A 21173-nucleotide genomic window follows, 5' to 3' on the forward strand; every position below is an offset into this window, starting at 1 on the left:
GTTACTATTGTATTAGTTTATTATAATTTGTTGTTGTCCCCATATGCCCATGTAAGTCCTTATCGTGTCAATTATGAATAGATGTGAGCTGCCCTAGGTTTATTCACTCTGTGGAGTCATGTTAAAGCCAGGCCTGCCTTGCAAGCTGGTTTTAAAATTAAACTATGCACAATTCGGAATTAAAATGATTTATAAAGTCCAAATCTACCTCTTTATTACTTATAGGTCAACCCTAAGGTCTGCCAAAGCTGCCCCAAGAGTAGGGTGAATAGTTATTTAAAAAAAGCATGGACTATATAAAAGATGTTTTATATGCCCCAGAAGGAAAAAGGTCAAAGTTGTTTTTTCCCTTTTGTAGTGCTATTAGCCCCATATGCTAACATGGGAAGGCTTCATTTAACCTGGTAAAGTCTAACTTTTGTTTGGAGCTAGTTAGCAATTTCATTCAAAGTATCAAAATAATGGTTACAATAAATACAATAACTTGCCAATGTTGGATTTAGTATAACTATTGCAGGAAAGTAGTTTTTGAACTTACTATCCTGATGTCACCTAAAGCAGCCCTGTAGCAGCCTATACTGGTTGGCCAGCCTTTGACAGCCTGAGCCAAGTTGCTCTCTGGTAGGTGTAAAGAGGCCTTGGGCCAAAACAATAAAGCCATTTGGTGGGGGGAGGTTTGCATCCTGGAGCAGTCGCTTCCAGGGGCACACAGAACTCCAGCCTGGACTTTTTACTTCTGACAGACAACGTAGTGGATTCACTCCAAACCTGACGCTCAGGCGCTTCATTCCCCTAAATTAATTGCTAAAGGTTTCCAGTCCCTTGGAGCCAGATTCACCACAAATAATCATGTGTTTTTTTTCACTACTAATAATTATGTCGCAGCAGTTGAATTCCTAGGACGCGATCATACCGGGCGTATCAGCCCAGTGCTTCATTCTCACCGTTCAGATAAGTCAATATTAGGTGCTCACACACCTGTCCTGTTGAAGATCTCTATTTCCTGAGATAGAAACACGTCAACCCCTTTACAACTAAACTCCTTGTTTATTATATAAAAAGTATCCATAATGAGTCTTATTTTTGTTGTCAATGTGATGTGTGTTTTAAAGCTTTCTCACTCATCACAGCACACCTTAATTCACTTATTTGTGAGCAGTGGATCTATAATCTTCTTGGAATAATGATTTGAATATTGTTCAATGAATAAACTAATTGCTTACCAATGTTCGCATGTGTCACTCCCTACACTTGTGTTAAAATATGCCTCACAACGTAGGATATAGGACTTACTGTCCTCTCTGTCTTTTAAGAAAATATATCGCTACCACGATCTGCTGGCCTTGAATAAACTTCCTGGTGAGGCCAGGCAGGAGGAAGAGGACAGAGGAGATAAGCTGGCTTCAAAAGAAGGAGAACTGATGTCACAGTGCCCAGGCCAACCCCCACATCCTTGATCCCCAGCCAGATGGGAGCTCCTCTAATTAAATTAGGAGAAGGGCTGAAAGGGGAGCATATTGAGTAGTTAGGTACAACTTTGTGTTGGGTTACACAGACATACACACCAAGGTGAGATTTTCTCCATTTTGATTTTTGTGAACAATGCATTCTGGGTAAAAAATATGCCACACTTCATGGGAAGTGGTCATAGGAGAGGGAGGCAACTTTACCCCGATAGTTTGGGATGCCCTCCCCTTGAACAGAACTCCATATCTAAGGAACCTGTGGACTCGACTTTGAGAAAAAAGCTCCAAGAAAAAGACTAAGTCTGAAGGTAAATGTTTGACAGGGATACACACTGCAAGACCTGGAGATATCAAGCACTATTTCAAAATGAATGGGATTGGGAGAGGGGCAATATAAACAATTATTATACCCTCAAAAGTAGTTCATATCATGAACTATCAATACCATCCCAAGTGCTTCAAAATTTAACATTTAAAACAGCCCGACATGTGCAAAACATTCCATCAAAAGCATAAACCAGAAAAAATGTGTGGAGAATGAGAAAGCATCTCACGTGCGCAACACCAGAGGAGCTGCTGGCTGGTACTCGCCAGTGTGCTCATGATATGAACTACTTTTGAGGGTATAATAATTGTTTATATTGCCCCTCTCCCAATCCCATTCATTTTGAAATAGTGCTTGATATCTCCAGGTCTTGCAGTGTGTATTATTGATTGAGTGGAGGGTGGCCTGGCTGATTTGTCCCTCTTAAACTCCTTTTTTGAGTATAAATGTTTGACAGGGACCTAGCCCTCAACCTAACTGAACCGCATTCCATCGCAGTTGGCCTAAAACTTTGACTTTGTCCCAGTCCATTACAACCAGATAGCCATGAATGGGGTGTTAAGTTTTTTCCGCTAGAATACCCAGATTTTGTATTTATTCTTTAGAAATTCATATCTCCTGTTCCCTGCGTTGGATTTTTGCTCTTTAGGTGTCATTGTAAACATAGAAATGTTCTCTGTTGTTATAAATTTGTGTTGAATTTTTATTGTGTTGTGCCTTTTACTGTTTTGGTGATAATAAATGCTTTACACATACCTGTCACCAAAGTTAAGCCAGACTGCTCATTTGACACACTACCAAGAGTTGGGCATGGATTAATTTTTTAAGACTTGAACAGACTTATTAGTGATTTTCGCGATATTACTTGCTAATGGTGAATATCTCTAGTAACTAAAAATCCACTTTCCTACAGCAGGGACTTGCAATTTTTACAGCAGGATGTGCTGTTTCACTAGTAACCAGGAGTGAGAGGGTCCACTGTACTCCAATTATGTTCATCTTTTTATAACCATCCAGATGGAAAAGTCCATAGTTCTCTGCTCATGCTAGGTTCTATGAAGTTCTTGCAACACCACTGGGTAAGGGTAATTTAAATAAAAAAAATTGGGTTTCAGTGGTACTACAGGCCATGAAATAGCATGGCTGTAGTGCAGGCAATGTAATTGTAGGGGGTGTTATTCAAGCATTTAATACTGATTCTATTGGCTTCTATTTTGTGTAATGGCATATTGTGGCCTCTGGGAAAAACCGAGGGTTGTGAATGTGCCGGATGTGGGCACCAAGATACTAAAATGCAGTGTGAAACTACGTACCAGAGTTGTTCATGTTGCATGACTTTGAAGGAAGTCAGTGGTTAAAATATACAATGCCTTGAAGATTTGCAAAACAGTATATTAGATTCAGCACCAAAGGCAGAAAATTGGCTCAGCAAATTGGCTTAAAAACACACCCTGTTGGATTTCCTAAAATATCACCGCTGTATATTTGTTGACAAATTCAAATCAACACTGAAAAAATAAATTACACCCCATGCAGTGAGAAGTGTTATGCTACACAATGAGCTGCTTTCCAGAGAGGTGGGCTGCATACTGAACAGATGAATATGTTTAATACAACAGACTTGCAGAAATTGATTAGATGCCAGTTGGCATGTGGCTGGAACTCATGTAAACAGTCAGTTGCAGTATATATATTTTTTTTTAAATAGCACAAGATAAAATATATCATATGCCAACATTTTGGTGTAGTTAGTGTTTTGGTGCCACTATGGTAAAATATATTATAACAACTCAAAGAGGGAGTTTCATCATGAAATATGATCCCAACATCCTGGTAGAAACTTCTAGGAGGTCCTGGCCATTAGTATTTAGCTCTACAAAAAGAAACTCCAGCTTAGACAGTTTGTTTTTGTAAAACAAAAAAGTTTGGAGTCATTGTGACTTGGCCCCTTTACATAGCTACTAAGTGTCCCAGGTCCATGAGTACAGTGGTGGCTCCTCGGCGATTGCGGAGGAGCGTCACCCTCACTTCTTTTAAGCAGTGCAAAGAAGCATAAAATTATAATAATTTCAAGTTATTATCATTTTATGTTTTGTGAAGTGTTCTGTTGCTTTGCAGGCGGGCGGTCAGGCCGGGGCTGCTCTGCTCAAGGAGCAGGGCAGGGGAGGAGCGGGCCACCCAAACCAGTCATGCCCACTTTCCCCTTTCTCCAGGCAGGCAACATTACAGCCTGCATGGAGAACAAGCCCAGGCTCCCATTCCCTGGTTGAGCGTCCAACCAGGACGCTCACAACCAATCACAATGCTGCATTGCAGCGTAGTGATTAGGCAGGGGAGCCTGGGTGCCTACCAATCACAACGCTTCATTGCAGCATTGTGATTGGTTACTGGCGCCTGGTTGTACTTCCGTCTGGAGAAGAGTAGCTGTGAAGATGCGGGACCCAGTTCAACGGTAAGTTTATTTTACTTTTAATTTCTTTTTTTAAAGAAATATGCATGACCCTTACACCCCCGCCCGACTCGCCAGCCCTGCCCGCCACCCGCGAGCCATGCCGGCCATGACTGCATGTGTAACTATTGATAACAATTTCCCTTTTCTCATTGAATTCTAGGACTCATAGTCCTAATTTTCTACTGGATTAAATAATAGTATGAGTCCCAGAATTTGTTAAAAAGAAAACGGGAGTGGCCTAACTGGTCATACATGAACTTGGAACACTTGGCAGCAATGTCTATGAAGGCACTGTGATCTCTGCCAGGTGCAGCAGAGTTCTCTAAATGTGGCTGCCAGTAGTCCAACAGGGTGGTGGGGGGAATGACCTCTGCCTCACTGGCGGTCGTCAGGCCACCTGCCAAACTCTAAAGTAGGACCCAAATTCAGATAAGGATCAGGTCCACAAAAAGATTTTAGCACAGCAAATAACGTCACTGCTGGCATAGCAAGCTCTTATTCCTCCCTAATCCCTGCTCTTCTTTCCAAAATATTCTTTTTAACCTGAAATTTGTCAGAGTTAATGAGATTTCGTGGAGTCGTAAAAAATTTGTGCTGGTCAGTTTCATTGACATGTGTCCCTAATATGATTAAGTCATTTAATTTCACACACAAATTCCAGATTTCAACAGTCACTTATAATTTGTTCAGTTTACGGTAGCTGCTGGATTTCTCCAGACAGGAATCCACAGGAAAATGAGGGCAAGTTTTTATTGTTTCCAACAAATATTTAGACCCCCAATTTGCTTGTATCAAATGAAATAAGGTGTACTCTGGGGAAGGCCCAATAAGCGCCTGCAAAATACATTTTCTTCTGTTTGCAAATTTGACACATCAGCAGTGCCGTAAAGCCTGCATCACGTGTGGCAACTGCAACATTTTTGCTGATATGTGCTTTGCTATATGCCATATAAACAGTTTCCAACATATGGAAAAATGCCACAGTTATTATTTAGAGCTCCAGTACTACTATTACAGTTCAGACAGACATCCCCCCATAGAACCTCTTTGTGTACACATCTTATACTTGGATTCTTGTTGTCCTTTGATGTGGCCTCCATTTGTTGTGTAGACATGTGCGTATTACTCTTCCATCACTATTACCCTTTGATGGAGAATTGTTCACTTTATTGTTATCACCCAATGATAAAGAGGACAATGCTAAGGGGTAGGCATCCTGATGACACTAGAGATGTAGGCTCACATTCAGGAAAGAACGGAATGTTTAAGTTAGCTATTAATGGTACCAACAGGGGTGGTAGAGGTTTGAAGAACTGCATGGCCATTTCCCCTTTCTGTAAGAAATATAGAGTGTAAAATGTATCTCTCTGGTGCCTTTAAAAACTGTCTGTGGGATATGAAGCATAGCAGAGCATACCTTTTCCACTGATTTATATATACATACAGAGATCTGATCCATCCACGCACACAGTCACCAACATAATCACCTTTAGAAAGGGCATTTATCCTCTAGCAACAGCCAACCACAAAAAGGGAAGCAGAGTGAAATCTGTTGCTATAATACATCAACATTATTTCACAATCTCTGCATGTGACATGATGGCAAAAATTAGAGAAAGCAACTGGTTGTATGCTTCTCATCTGAATAAAACTGAGCTCTCCAGCTGCAGAATCTTCCTTCACGATAAAAGTGGACTTATAAACCACATAAAAACATTGAGTGTGCTGTCATTCAACAGTAGTGCAGGCAGGGTAGTGGTGGGAAGTCATTTCATGTGTATAGTGAGAGGATGTAGCATTGCAACCAGTGCTGCCAAATTAGGAACTGTGGAACCAGGTTTGAGTCTCAGGGTTGGCTCAACCTCCTATGATTCTGGGCAAATCTGATTTATAATTTGTCAGTCGGGCTGTCCTCCACCAGGCCTATAGAGTAAACTACTCTGTCCCCTTGGTGGTGGCCGTCTACCAAATTTAGAAAGGTCTGTCGGACCGGCGGAAATTTTAAGCATTGATAGGAACCGAGCCAAGGCGGCTCCTGCCAATGTATTGTAACTTTACCATATAACTCTTTCAAACATGACACATCTATGGGGATTGCCTGCTGGTTGTGAGGTAGCTACCTTTGGTTGAGCAGAAATTGTCTCAGAAGGCATTTTAACCTAAACAGTTGGTTTATTGAGTTGATAGGGGTACCTATTTTGCAGGCACACGTGTATGCGGTAGGTTGTTGGAAGGCAGTGCACCCAACGACAACTCCCGTTATGGTGCGGGCTTAGGTCGCAACAAGAGCGGTCAGTTATTAAGCTTAGGCCACCTTGTCGTCATTCAAAAGGGGGACCGCCTGTCTTTCTTTAGTAGGTTCTTCCCCCATTCACGTTTTTTATTCACTTTATTGGTCCTGAGGAAGCGCCAGGGATCGTTATGACCATTTTGGTGTGTGAAACATTTCGACTGAATAGTTACTGAAGCACATTATTCCCCAACCGGTAACACACAACCTTCGGGTTTTTTAACCTGTCAGGGGAACCCACGCATTAAACTAGTTTTCTGCGGTAGCCCCTAGCCAGTTTTAAACATTCACTCACTCATTCACCCTCTTCTATAAATCCACAATCTCACACCCTCACTCATCATACGGCGTTATCAATGCATCTCCACTAAAGCGACCCTTCGGGGGACTCGTAGGCCATTGCAGCGACAGCCCGACGAGGAGCAACGCCCGATGATAAAGCATGACCTTCCTTGGGATGTGTGAGGGCCACAAGAGACAATACTTGTGCTTGCCTCTAGTCTGTGAGGTGTAGAACTAGTCTTTTCCCACTCATTTTTTCTCTCTCTGTGGACAACTATTGTGCCCACTCTGGAACAGTTACACACTGCTTAGTTTGATAGGAGTGCCACCTACCAAATGAATGTTCCCAATCGAGGGCAACAACTTTGGATAGAATTAAAAAAGAACAAACTTAAATTTGCTTTTCTTTTTCTGGACGCTGTCACCAGTCGATCAGCCATTTGGGGGATAGGGAGTAATTATAACTTTGATATAATGTACATTTGCTCCTAGCTCAGCGACATTGACACAAGAATTACTTCAGTGATCAAATATAGTTTCTCACTATTAGTCACAGTGGCTACTGTTCTGGTCTGCAGCCTTCAGCTAATAAACATGTTGTAAGTCACATATATTACTCAAAACAAAGACAACAAGTAGAAACTGAAAGGATAAGCCATGAGCCATGGCTCGCTGTGTGAGTGAAAACAAAAGTAAACAAGTTCATCAATGATGATGAGTGACCGAATGCTTACATTGATGGAATAGCGAGCTCTCGAATTAAAGAATATATCCAATTAGTGAAGAGGAACTTTCTGTCAGACGGACTGCCTTGCCTTTATCACTGCTTAGTTTTAATAAATATGGGCATGATTTGTGATGCATTGTATGCTTTTTTTAATTACATTGGTTGCTGCAACCAATTTGTACAAGGAAAAACCATCTAAGGCAATGATTTTTTAGTTCTGGAGAGCTGACGATATTTTGCACTCTGCAATTGATGCCCTGATCGAATTATTTATTATGCAGAGTGATATATATATTTTTTTTTTTTGTTGCAGTTATATATAGTGCAAACTCGACCCAAAGGTATTGGAGCACTGTGTTAACTGATACAGTATTAATCATTTGAAAGTAAAGAACACAACACAATAACATTACTGAGACAATTTAGGAAAACAGAGAACAACTTAATGAGTACAAAGATGCCAGATTCATTTAAATTGATTAAAAGAAATTAGAAATGAGAATTTTTAAAGGGTTAGGACAAAAAGCACCAATAAAAAGTATATCCTCAAAAAACAATAGACTACTGTTGACAGAGACTTAAGAGCAATTTCATGCTAACTGCCATGGAACAGAAATCAAATACACCGAGCTTCCAAGTCAAAACTTTAACCTTGGGAATATAAATCCCATTATATCCTATGGGATAGAGTGACTTAATGTTTAAAACTATTTGCCAAGCTTTAAACCCCCGTTTATTACACATAAGTCATCCCTAAGGTAGGCCCTAGGTAGCCCTAAGGGCAAGGTGTCATGTAAGGACATGTACTGGTATGTTTTGTATGTCCTGGTAGTGACAAACACCATAATTCGTTTTTCACTTCAGTGAGGCCTACTCCTCTCACAGACTAGCATTGAGAATTTCTTAATACACCTTTTAGCCATAATTCCTGATCAGAGAAAAGTAGCTTTTTCATGTTTTATATGTTTGGAATGGTAATGACAATTCCTCTTTACTGATAATGTTGGATTTAACATTACTGTTTTAATAATGCCACTTTTAGAAAGTGGCCATTTCTCTGTGCTTATAGCTCTGTGTGCTTTGCAGCCTGTCTCAATACTCGTCTGAGTTGGGTGAAAGCTAAACTTTGTGCATTCCCTCTAAACAGCCCTAAACACAGGAAGGTGGGGCTCATCTGCATTATGAGCACTCATCTGTATTCATCTGCATCCTGATGGATCTTCCTGGGAAGCAAGTAATGGGAGGGCCTGACACACTTCAATAGGAAATGTTCTGTCCACACAAAAAGCACTGATTTACACCCCACAGATAGCCTGCCAGGAAGGACTGGGCTGAAAGCATCCTTGTGTACTTCAGAGAGCTGCTTTAAAGTCAGCCCCTATATCAAAGGCATTTTTGGGTATAAGTACTGAGTATCTGACCCCCTAAAATCAGACACTACTGCACTTGTAACCAAGCTCCGCCAGAGGAACATGCATGATCACAAACGTGTGCTGTTAAATAGCAAGTGCTTTGCTTGGGAAAAGATCGAGCATTTTTTTCCTCTCTCAGGATCAGCGAGAGCTTGATCACCATCAGGATTGGTGAAACACGGGCTCTTTTGTTTCCTCAAGGAACAAGCTCTCTGCTGTGCTGAAAGACGTTGTAGCGCCAAGGGAAGCCTTTCCAGCGCAGTCCGTCGGCTTGCCTTGACAACAGGAGGTTTGTCAGTGTCAATGCATCAGCGCAGTCCACCCATGAGCACAGAACTTCCACTGCGTGGCGAAACTTTCAGAATTAGAGAGTTGGTTGAAAATGGCACTACAAGCTCCAATGGCAGGCCTTGAGGCTCCTGAATGCTGCAGGCCCACTAGCAGCATTGATTTTACAGGCCCGGGGAACATGTAGTACCACTTCAAAAGGGACTTACAAGTAAATGTAATGAGCCAATCTGGGGTAGGCCAATTTACCATGTTTAAAGGAGAGAGCACAAGCACTTTAGGACTGTTTAGCTATGGTAAAGTATACAGATTCCAGAAGTCAACAAGGCAAAATTCAGAAAACAGGAACGGTGAAGGCAAAACATTTGGGAGCAGGCCACATCAATAATGGTAGGTCTAACATATGAATATTAGATTCCAGGCATCCGGTCTTACAAGGCGTATTCTGTGGATACTTTATAAATATATAAATGTAGGCTTTTTTTATCTGGCCATGGAACATTTCCTTGCAATGTGTCACTGCAGTGTATTTAAACTGTAGCCTAGTCATTGCACAGTGGTGCCCAGGCTGACATACATTTTTATTGTATATGTGGGTGGTGTAAAAACACACTACAGCCCAAAATGAGAATTATCCTTCAATGCTGTAGGTGCACTTAAAGCACCACTTTCAATGGACTAATAGTTAAGTTAAATAGTTTAGCATTGAGTTTTTTTTACTTCTACGTGTTTTGTCAAAAAACGAAAGAAAAATGTATTATCACAATTTTAAGATCAGATAAAAAAAAATGCAAAAAACTGATAGAAATATTGCTGGTAAGATAGTTCTATAATTCTCAAATGCTCTTATGGTAGTTAAAAACATTACACAAGACATCACTTATTGTTTAGGGAACAATCTATCATAGTGCATTATGGACAGCACATTAAAAGGCAAACATTTAAGAAAGAAAACACTATCAAGGAAATTAATTGGCATCAATTTTCTGTATACAAATCTAAACAATTGCTTTCAAGCGATGCATTTCTTTTTTGTTTTGGTAACTTTTATAATACAGAAATCATGATTACCTCCTTTCTGTTGCATTCTTAGTGTTGTCCAGTCACTGCAAAAGATCAGGCCTGGGTCTGTAAAAGAAAGTAGGCAGAAAAAGGTAAGTAAAACATTATGTTTGCATGGGCTACAAGGTGATTTTGGCTGGATCAGAATAATTCTTCTGAGGTTTCAAAAGTGCATTTCAGCATGCTTTGATAAGGTATGTTCTCTTTATTTGTCGCTAAGTAAACACATACTAAGTAAGGGTTTCTTCCATGCAGCAATTATACATTAAAATCGTGCAGCGAAGAGCACATTTGTTCACTGTAGTTCCATGAGGACAGGGTCCAAATTTCAGAATATCAACATACATTAAATTTCCTTGAAGTAAAGTTGTATTGAACTGAATTGCTTTGTCTGCAGGTATGCTAAAAAGAAAACTGGGATGGATTCAGCGTTCACTAACTTAAATTGGACACCTCTGAAATATTTTTACAATTTTCACCTCTTATAGGTCATAAATACTGAACTAATATCACATCTAAAAATGTTTCCTGAAGGTGTGCAATGAACGCACTAAAAGGTTGTCTCCGCTTCAGACAGGAGGAGTCAATATTCATAGACCCCCCCCAAAAGAGCTGCAGCATAAAACAATCACAACCCTCACATTCCACTAGTGGTTCTATGTAGGAATGGGCGGAACTCACAGAGTTTCACTCTGTGGAATGATGTGGAGTTACATTAAAACTTTCTGAGATTCCACGGAGCTCTGCCAATGGACGAAAGCCTGCATGTCGCGCTGCAAGTTAGCACCAGAAGTGAAAGCAGAGCTGAAAAATCTGCACGAAAAGCACCATGCACGAGCATGTGGCCATTCGAGTTGATTTTGCTACTGTGCAAGTAGAAAATCTACTGGAGCGACAGCAAATCTATTCGAGAAACAGCCCTCTCGCTCAAAAACCGCCTCATTAGAAAATGTGCTAGGGGGAGTCACAGCTCGCTTGCACTTGTATTTCTGTAGCCTTGTGGAAACAAATTCTGCCACGTGGCAACTTTCCGAATTTGGCCGGAGCTCCTCATTACAAGATTAATGAATAGTCACTAAATTCCGCGAGTAGAATGAAACATTACTCCCCCTCCGAGCTCTGGCGCTCATATAAGCATATGTATTGCATTTGGCTGGTAACTAGATATGGTAATAATATTGCTGCACACCAATGCCACTTGATCTAGCCTCTGAATTTAACAAGGGGTAGTAACAGTGTTACCACTATTTTCTCCACATTTAATTTTTATTTGTTTTTACAGTCTTTAGGTAGCAGACAATTTTACCTGGTAATTCTGTAGCATAATTTGGTATCACAGTCTGCCTATAAAGTTGCACTAACAGCAGAAATGTGAACTTATCTGATTACTGGTATCTGCCAAGGTCACCCTGTGAAACACTGCATCATAGGCTTGCCAGCCTACCAATATCTTTTGACATACATCAGTACACAAAAGCACTTAACTTAATATTCATCTTTTAATTCATTTTGTTCGCTGGTGTTTCTAAGAGGTGCAAGAGCATAAGTGTTTTTAAAGTGATATAAGCCACCTCCCAGAAATCAGATGTCCCCACCTTACAAACACCAAGCCAACAGTTCTGATGTTTTGTGGGTAATATACTACCAATTAAAAATTGGCCACAATCCTAAGCTCTTTTTTTTGCATCAGAAAACTGTCCTCATTTGTTTCGTGTATATGAACACTTTCAACAGATATATACATATTCTTGTAATACAAAGTTCATTAGCCGAGGTGTATGTTCTATAGATAGTTTATTTAAGCTTAGTTAAAAGGTAAGTTCCAGTTAAGTAGGTAAGTAAGAAGATGATAGTAGATACCCCCACCAGTAGAAGCCTCCCTGCTGCTCAGCCTCCACACTCCAACTGACACTCAGCATATCACCAGGCACCCATGCATTCTATGACCTCACCAAGCACTCTAGCACTCATCCTGGCTGAGCAGTAGGGAAGATGTAGCTAAGGAAAAGGAATGGCAACAGTTAAGTCACAACACATATCATATCCATTTATATCTGAGTCAACACCACATATAGTTCTGCCACACAACCACTAAAAGAGAAATGCTTCTATTGGTCTCATTTCAGTTATAAAATGCACAGTAATTGGATGACCACTGACTGTTAATGCTTGCATTGTGATCACTCTAAAAGAATAGTCTAAACCAACATAGGGCCTAATTAAAACTTTGATGGTCCAAGGAATGCGGTCACCATTTGGCGGTCTAACTGTCCACTACCCTGACAGTCCGACCACTGGATTTCGAAGTAGGCGGGTGGACCACCACAATACAGCCTCCAGACCGCAGCCATCACCAGGATCGCAGCTCCCGCAGTGGCGTCGGATAAAGTGTCAGTCAATGGAGGTGGTGCCAACATGGGCAAGGCCGTTGAAATTATAACCTACCTTTCCACCCAAATTTTCATTGTGGTGACACCAACATGAAAAGATTGATGGAAAGTCAGGTAAAGGGCCACACAAAAGGGCCCCTGGGCATATAGATCCTTGTTGAGTGTGGCAGAGGCCCATGTTGTAGCCCCCATGCCAGTCATGTTGGTGCGCGTACTGTTTGCCACGCACAACATTGTGCATGGAAACAGTGCGCAGGACTTGCTGGTGGCACAGCAGTGCAGCTGACATTGTCTTCAGGATCTCTCCTAGAGCCGAGGAATGCCGCCGCCTTGGGTGCACTGCCGCAACACTGCCAGCCCCATAGGAAAGTTGTAATGCGGCAGTTAGGATGCCACCGGCTTGGCAGCATTCTCCTGACTGCCACCGATGCGGGCTAGTGATCCTTCTGCCAAAGTTGCGATTAGCCCCATAGTTATGTCTCACTTTGAACTATGTTATATAAACAGCCTAAGGATGCTAATGAGCATAGGGTGCTCTTTTGCTCCATATTTTATATTGTCAGTGTATTCTGTTTTGCTCCATTTCAATACTTGCTGTCGCTGCAAGTAGGGTAGTCTTGCAGCTTCAAAGATTATCGTTTGTCTTTGTGTATACAGACAACATCTATGATTGAGTTTTGCTGCTGCGAAACAGCACTCTATATAGGCAAATTGAAAACACTGTTTAGTGCTACTGCAAAATGGCCCTGACCTTCTAAAAAAATGGTACAAAATTGATCATCTTTAATTTATGTTACATGGTAATAAATCCTCTTTTAACAGAACCAGTTATTTATTTTCCACTTTAACAAAAATACATACTAAATGCAGGAATATATAAAGAAAGGATTTAAATTGAAACAAATTTAAATTGTGCAGTGTGTTGTGTACATTTAAATCTAGTACCTTTGTTTTTACGTTTTAATTTTTGAAAACATATTTTGGCTACCACAGATACTAAGCATAATGACATTCAGATTTTTTAATCGGAATTCGTCAATTCACTGCTAAAATTCTGCTCTGGGCACTCATCACTTCCATCCAAGTTAATACGTGGGAATCTGGTAATTGAGCCAAATTATTTAAAATAAGTCCATGGAAGGAAGAAGGGTGAGAATAGAGGAGAGGGACTAAAACAGTCCCACAACGTAAAGTCAATGTTCAACCATCTATTTTCCAGGGATTACTGCTCTGTGATTCACATCAGTGGCAGACTTTAACTAAAACCTACAGGAGTGTAAAACTGCACTATATTTTCAGGGTAAATGAGAAAAGACTGTATTTACCACCCTGTGTTTCCAAATAGGATAAGCACGCGCAAACACAGAGATACATGAGAGCTGTAAACTGCATATTAAAGTTTTACTGCTTTAGGAGAAATCAAAGAGTGGCAGATGCAAAAACCAACAGGGGGGCAGATTCTGCATCGAAGCCATAAAAATATACAGCCGCTTTAATGGCCAATTATTCTTTGCATTTGCGTGTTGGATGAAATTTGCATGAGAGCGCCATATGCCTGCGGAAAGGTGTGCCATCAACATGGATATATGAGCCCGTTGCTTCCCTGCCATCTCCGGTTTCCTACCAATGCCCCGCTCCCTTGCCGCCACACACACTCGTCTGTCTTCTACCCCACGCCTTCATAATGTGAAGCACGGAACGCGTCGAGTTTTGCATGAATCAGTCGGAGCCATGTTCTCTCTGAGACATAGTAACAGTTTGAAGGAATGCAGAGAGAGCACGGGGAGGCTAAACCAGGCTTGCAATTAATTCCAGGGCTTGTGAAGGATCCCTGTTGGGAAACTTCATCAGAGTTCCTGGGCAATGTATTAGAAACAAAGGCATTTTAGGTGACACGCTGAGGGGGGATAAATGGAATCATTTGTATCCCAGTGATTCGTAATTTCTGGAGCGGCGAGCGGCGGGCTGCAGATGTTCAGCCGCAGATAGGTTGACAGCGTTCAAAGCAGCGTTCCAGGATGCCCACTCGACACGTTCACTTCATGAACTGTGCCACTCCAGTTGGCATCAAGCCTTCACAAAACTTTTGGCAATGTAGCTGGTAACAAATTACCTAGCATTTGACCCTGAACAGAAGGAGGTAACGAGGCTGCTTGCAAATAACAATGACCTCTGTAAATGGGGCAATTTGCCCGACTATGGCAACCAGTTGGTCAAATGTTCAGCAATCCCAGTGCCAACAATCACATGTCTCTGTTTAGTAGCAGGAGGAGAATTAAAGCAATACCACTAAAGTCACACTATCTCAATTAATGTGAGTGAGTGGGATCCGAAAGAAATTGCTAGGTTGCATGTGCAAATAACCTGCGTTTAAAAATGCAAGACATTTTGCACATATCACAGGAATGTTAACATTTACTGCCCTCTTTATTAGATCTTTGTGCATCTTTCATCCTTTAACTAGATTTTCCCTTAAACAATTCAATGTACCCAGGAGTGTGTCTAGGCAATGGTTGTTTTAGCTTTCTTGGTGTACTCAGTTCAATGTTTGCCTATTATTTTCGGTCCATGTACTTCACTACTAAGATACTTGTGTTCCCTTTGTCTGCAGATTTCATCTATTGTGCTTTTCAGACTTTGTGGTCAAGACATATTTCATTCTCATTGTAAAATTAGGTCTTAGCCTAATGATTATAAGAAAAGTAAACAGGAGAGCTGTGATTTCAGGGACATTGTTCAATATTGTTAATTGTGAATTTAACCTTGTACTATTTCAACACAAAATATCTTCATAAATCGTGCACATACATAGCAGCAAAAGTAGCTAATTGGCTTATTTCTATTTTTCTTACAGGACGTTGCCCTTTCTCTGCAGCACTAATATTGGTTTAGATTTCTAGATGTTTCAAGTACAGTTCATCTGTAGTATTATAAGTAGCTCTGACTTAATTCTCGTTTGTTTTAATGACTGCAGATTGGCAGTTGAATTTTACTTGTTTCACTAAATGGGTGCTGGTGGTAGCATGTTTATTATTACTTTTTAATGGTTCAATCAAGTACATTTTAAGATTCAACGTTAGCAACATCCAGAGTTGTGCTTCCTTTTGTATCCAATGAGCATGTTAGTGAGCAAGAATCTTGGTTCCAATTCTGTTCTCTACTGTGGAGGTCTGTGGGGCTCCAACGAGTGACACAGGTGTGCATCATGATTGGGATTTTGATGTTCTTCTCAGTACAGTACAATTTCTCAGCGAGTTAACGCTTCCCATACGGTATTCTCCCGGGACATCCAGCCCTCTTTTCCCGTCACCTTTCTCATCTATGTGGTCTCTTTGGTGGGCGCTTGGAGAGGCGGGCACCAGGAGTCCAAGACCAGTAAAATGTTGAGTGGGGTGGTAGTGCCAAGGCACAGCACAACCTTTGCTCCCCTCACCACAAGTCTGAAGAAATGAGAAATAGCCTGCTCTTCCCCAGACCCTGCCCTTGCCATCTCCATGATTGCTAACCTTCCTTCAGTGTCCTTCATACTACTGTACCCTCAAACTATCAGATGGCATGCTTATGAGTGTCCACAAATAATCATTAATTCTCAGGAGCGGCTCCTCATTTTGAGCGAGGAGCATTGCCCCACAAAGAGAAGCCGCAGGCCAGAGCGGAAAAAAGGGTCATAAAAAGAGGTATTTTTACCAATTAATTTTTCTGGAAACCAACCCATCCTTAACTGAGAGTCAGGACCGGGTGTGGCCATTGCCGCTGAGTGGCAGCAGGGAGCTGTGGTCTTAAGTTGTTTAAAATGTGCATGTCTCTATTGGAGGCCGTCTTGCGACGGCCAGCCAGACATGCTCTTAAAAGTGCTGGGAGCGGGCACTCCCTCATATCCCGGTGCTTCTCTCATGCTGGTTACCAGTATGAGAGCAGGGGAGTTGGCTGGGTCCCGCATTGGGGCCTGCCTTGAAGAGAGAAGACTAATCGAGGAGGATGTTGCATCGTGCAGGAAGTGTATATATATATTTTTTAAATGTTGCCACCCGCCCCGCTACCCTTAGTACATGCCAGACGCCACTGCGTTTTATATTATTCCTAGAAAGTTTCAAGAAAGTTGAAACCTGCAAAATCATGTCTCTCTAGAATAAACAATAGCAACTCCAATAGGTCTCAGCTTTGAGACCTATTGGCTTTGTCAATGGTTTGTAGCCATGCTGTACAGCATACCTGATGGCTGTAGGAAAACAACGCCTATGATGAGGCTAGTTGCTTCATTCTGTAGGCACGTGTCTATAAAATGATACAACCGAGTTTTTCCTTTTTATTTGCTGATCTGAGTTGTATCCGCAACTAAAAAGAAGAAATGCGTGAAAGTGTGTTTTTTAAAGTGCAGGTGAGGGAAAAGCAACACAGAGGGCAGAGGTGGGTGATGCAACGCAGGAGGTGGGAAGGACAAGCAGCAAGCAATACAGAAGAAGGGTGTCATTGAGGAAAGGAACACGGAGGGAGGGGTATGAACGTAATAGACAGTAGGGCGGGAAGGAGAAGCAACGGGCAAGAGAGCAATGAAGAGCAAGCACAGAGAAGCACATGCGAGAGAAAGCAACGGGGGAAGACACAAGAGCTAGCACAACATGCAGAGGGTGGGGAAATGTAACAGTGCAGGGGGAGGTAAGTACATAAGGTAGACAATTGAAAAACGCATGCACTCTTTTGAAGTGCTTTTCCATGAAAAAAATTGAGCTTAAAAAGCAAGCAAAGGGTCCCTGTAAGCCAGGCAATCAAGAGATAGTACTAGGGAGGGACAAACACAACATTGACAAGCTGAGGCATGGGCGAAAGGCAGGCAAATGAGCGTGACAGGAAAGCCAACCAATGGTAAGAAATGAACAGCCTCCAGTCCCTGTATGTTCTTGGTAAACCCACAGTATGTCTTACGCAACCAGATAACTGCGCTGTCTGGCAGGCTCGATCTAACAGTGATAAATCTTTTAAGAAGACTGCATAGGAAGCATTATTTCGCTACATATATGTTATAAAGCTGTTCCTTACCTATTTCACTCACCTTTAAACAACAGTGGTCACATCCAAATAAAACATGGCATGTGGGTCATTGGAATGTACCACTGATTTCAGTGGTGGGCGCTTTTGAGCCCAATGCTTATATTGTTGAAACCGCAGTCCCCTTGGTAAACGCCCTGAGCAGTACCAACACTTTAAATGACTTTGATATCTTGGGCTTCTGTTGTGTGGTGTGCCTCTTCCGATACCCTGTGCAGTCTCTGTTCCACCATTAGGCAGCTTGAGCCCAGTAAAGGGCTCTGAACACCCAAACAGGTATGATGTTTGTGCTCCTGACAACACACCAACAAAGTCTGCAACTAATACAGAGATTGCGTTTCTTAGTAATACACACTCCGCTAAAAATGCCCAATTTTTTGTTTTTTAAATCACCACAAAATGGACAGTCGGATTGGCCACGCCTTTCTTCTTAGAAATGTATTACAAAATCAGGGCCTGTAGACCTGGTTGTCTTTTTGATTGTGTGAGGTGTGCTTTGTCGGTGATTCTCGTTTGTATGTCTGGAAACACGCAGTTGGTATAATTAAAACAATTATCCCCTTCAAACACACAAAAGCGTATACAAATGTTGCTGGGTGTTGCTTAAGGAAAGATAAACCCGCATTTCGGATTTACATGTCTGAGACGGCCTCGGAGAGGCATTCTCATTTGAAATGCATTGAAAAGGAAAACAAAAATGTCTAATTAATATACAAGTCTAATCGCCACCCTCCACACGTAAGAGCCGTTTTTCACTCTTCCCTTTCTCCTTGTAATCTCAAAACTGACATAACAGAAACTCAACGGCCTATAAATCTGCGCTCGTTTCTTCCTTTAATATTCATATTCCGGTGAAATACAGCTGCTTGTGGCGCCAGTCTATTACAACATGCAAACGCGTGGATAAAAATATTGTGAAAGGCAAGATGTGTTTCTCCGCCACACTGCTCGCCATTTATTCCGCAGAAGACAATAAACGCCTTCCCGATCGTCCCTCAGCCTGCTGCACACTAGGCGATTAGTGATTAATTACCTCGCTGCAAATTGACATGGCACAAGAAAATTGACATAGCCCTGATTAATTAACTTTTTATGCAAGATAGTTACTTACAAAACATTGCGCGCAGTAATTGAATCCCTTCGCACAAAGGCACGCTGCAAAGGTTTCGGTCGAACGCAGATTACTCTAAAGTTTCTACATCAAGCATTGGCGACCTGCTTTGTATCAATGTCTTAATTACACTGTGAGTATCAAAATGTGAGCAATTCGTGAATTTTAAAGTTGAGTGGCCCCGATTACAAAGTGCCACAGAATGGGTGGAGGTTTTTCCTGCACTCGGTACACAAATATCAGAATCTAACAAAGCACTTCTAATTGAGAACTAAATAGGACTTTTACCATGAAAGTCCACAGAGCGTGGCCCCCCTGCAGCCCTTTATCGAATAATTTGACACCACAATTCAGATAAAGGCAGAAGCTGTGGGAGTGGACAGCCAATCACAAACTGGCATGGCTTTGCAGGATTAAAGACATGCATCCACGACCCCTTCCAGGCACCACCGATCCTTGTCACCATGAATGTCAGCAGCTCCTATTTGCTCTTCAAGGTATATAGGAATGGCAAGATGTGATAAAGAAAGGAAACAGACCTACAAGAGGTGTGTTAATATTTAGTTCATTTTGCTGCCTTTATGATCTGTGGAGAAACAGGGCAGAGGCAGATGTAGAAGGGCAAGCCAGTGTTAACTCCCGCAATCCCTGGCAACCCCTTGCTTAAGGTAGCCCATGCATGGGGATATGGGCGTTGCCCCTTTATGTATGCCTTTTAACATGTCACATTGTTACCTTATCTGCGTACATTCTTAATGTATTGGATGTGTCACCTTATAAGCTTAGGGCGTTATTTAAATAATGGTGGACTGTACTCCTTCACACCAGTTCAGCGGAGTGCTGTACTGAGCTGCACTCGTGGAGTACAGTCTACCATATTTAGAGATGTCTATGCCTTAACTAGAGAGACACCACAAAGGTTCCATTGAAGGCACTGAAGCTTTGTTGTATGGCCGTCATATTCAATATGGCTCCACCAGAAGTTTTGTCAAAACAAACTCCCAAAGAAGCGTATTGTTAACAAAAAACAAAATAGTGATGGCCCTAATGCACTGAGATTTTTTCCCAGTTCATATAGGTCATTAACTCTATTTCACTGGCATTCCTGAACAAGAAAAAATTATGTTGGAATATCCAGCCTCAACAGGGTGGGCCATCCAGCGTTCATTGACCATCAGCCCAATGTCAGTCCACAGGTTGAAGATCAGTTCCCACCAGCTGAGCCAGAATAGCCTGCCATGTCGGATGCACTGCAGTTCCCCAAATCTAAATAGAGTGTGGGACCCACCGTTTGGTGGACGTTTCGGCCTTCCAGACTCTATATAAGACCCTTTGTCAGACAAAGACTGGTGACTCCCAAATATGCACAACAATCACTGAGGATTTCCACTCTTCTTAAGATTCATCAGTGTTGTGCTTGAGAAGATTTGAAAGGCTGAATTTTGTCTGGTAATATTAATCTCCAGACCTTTATGGGCCAAGTCTGGTGGAAATCAAACTATTTTGTGATAATTAAGTTATCCGGCACGCCGAAGAATGGATTCCAAGTTACTCTTGTCACAAAACGTTATCAGGGACTATTACTAAAACTCTCACTCAGGTTAGGCAAGAGAGCAGAATCACATCCACAGTATGATATGGTAAGTCAAGAAAATATGTAATCCACTGAGATGTGAAATTTAGTAGAAGAACAGTTTGTCTATGAACATCTGTGCATCAAATCTATCCAAAAATTCAACGGCGGACTTATAAATCTGCACCTCATGCCAGTTTCATTAGTATCTAGTCCTGCAAACTGACTCTCCAGCACCAGCCGCTGTGTGGTGCCTCTGTATTCCAGATCCTGAAGTGTTGAAGCAAGCGGGGTGCGCCAGGTAATGAAGTCCAAAACACTCTTGAAGTTTCAAAACCTTTATTTCAAATTATTCTTTTCTTTATTTCACTAGCACATACAGCTCAGTCAACGTGTTTTGTTCCTACAAGGAGAACTTCATCAGGGCTTTGATAAAAGAATGCTCCTATTCCTTACGCCTCGATATCCAATGTAATATCTCCCGTTTATTGAGCTGGATGATATGGGAATTCTCAGGGCATCATGCCCGTATGCAATAACCCTTTCGGCAAGTCTATCTTCTTAGCGTTCTCGTGCATCATAATGACACTCATATGGACACTCGTGGACCTAAAAATAAATTCCCGCAGAATCAGGAAACAATCTGAAACTACTTGTATGCATTATTCTTTCAAAGACTGTATTTATATATTTGTTTATTTATTTGCTGCTGCTACACTTTAGATGAGAAATATTAATACAAAAGAACA

At 41.6% G+C, this 21173-nt stretch overlaps 1 protein-coding gene across 35 annotated transcripts in view; it reads right to left on the bottom strand.

Annotated features, from left to right (window-relative positions):
- Positions 1–21173, bottom strand: part of RBFOX1 (RNA binding fox-1 homolog 1) — a 958925-nt gene that overhangs the window by 172153 nt on the left and 765599 nt on the right. For all 35 annotated transcript variants that reach the window (XR_014969494.1, XR_014969493.1, XM_085628210.1 and 32 more), the window contains exon 8: positions 10314–10370. Coding sequence is in view for 33 of the 35 variants with exons in the window: in XM_085628210.1 (XP_085484336.1) it covers positions 10314–10370 (57 nt within the window). In the remaining 2 variants the exon portion in view is untranslated. The remainder of the gene's footprint in view (positions 1–10313; positions 10371–21173) is intronic.

This window comes from Triturus cristatus, chromosome 10, assembly GCF_964204655.1.
Source record: "Triturus cristatus chromosome 10, aTriCri1.1, whole genome shotgun sequence".
Lineage (NCBI taxonomy): Eukaryota > Metazoa > Chordata > Amphibia > Caudata > Salamandridae > Triturus > Triturus cristatus.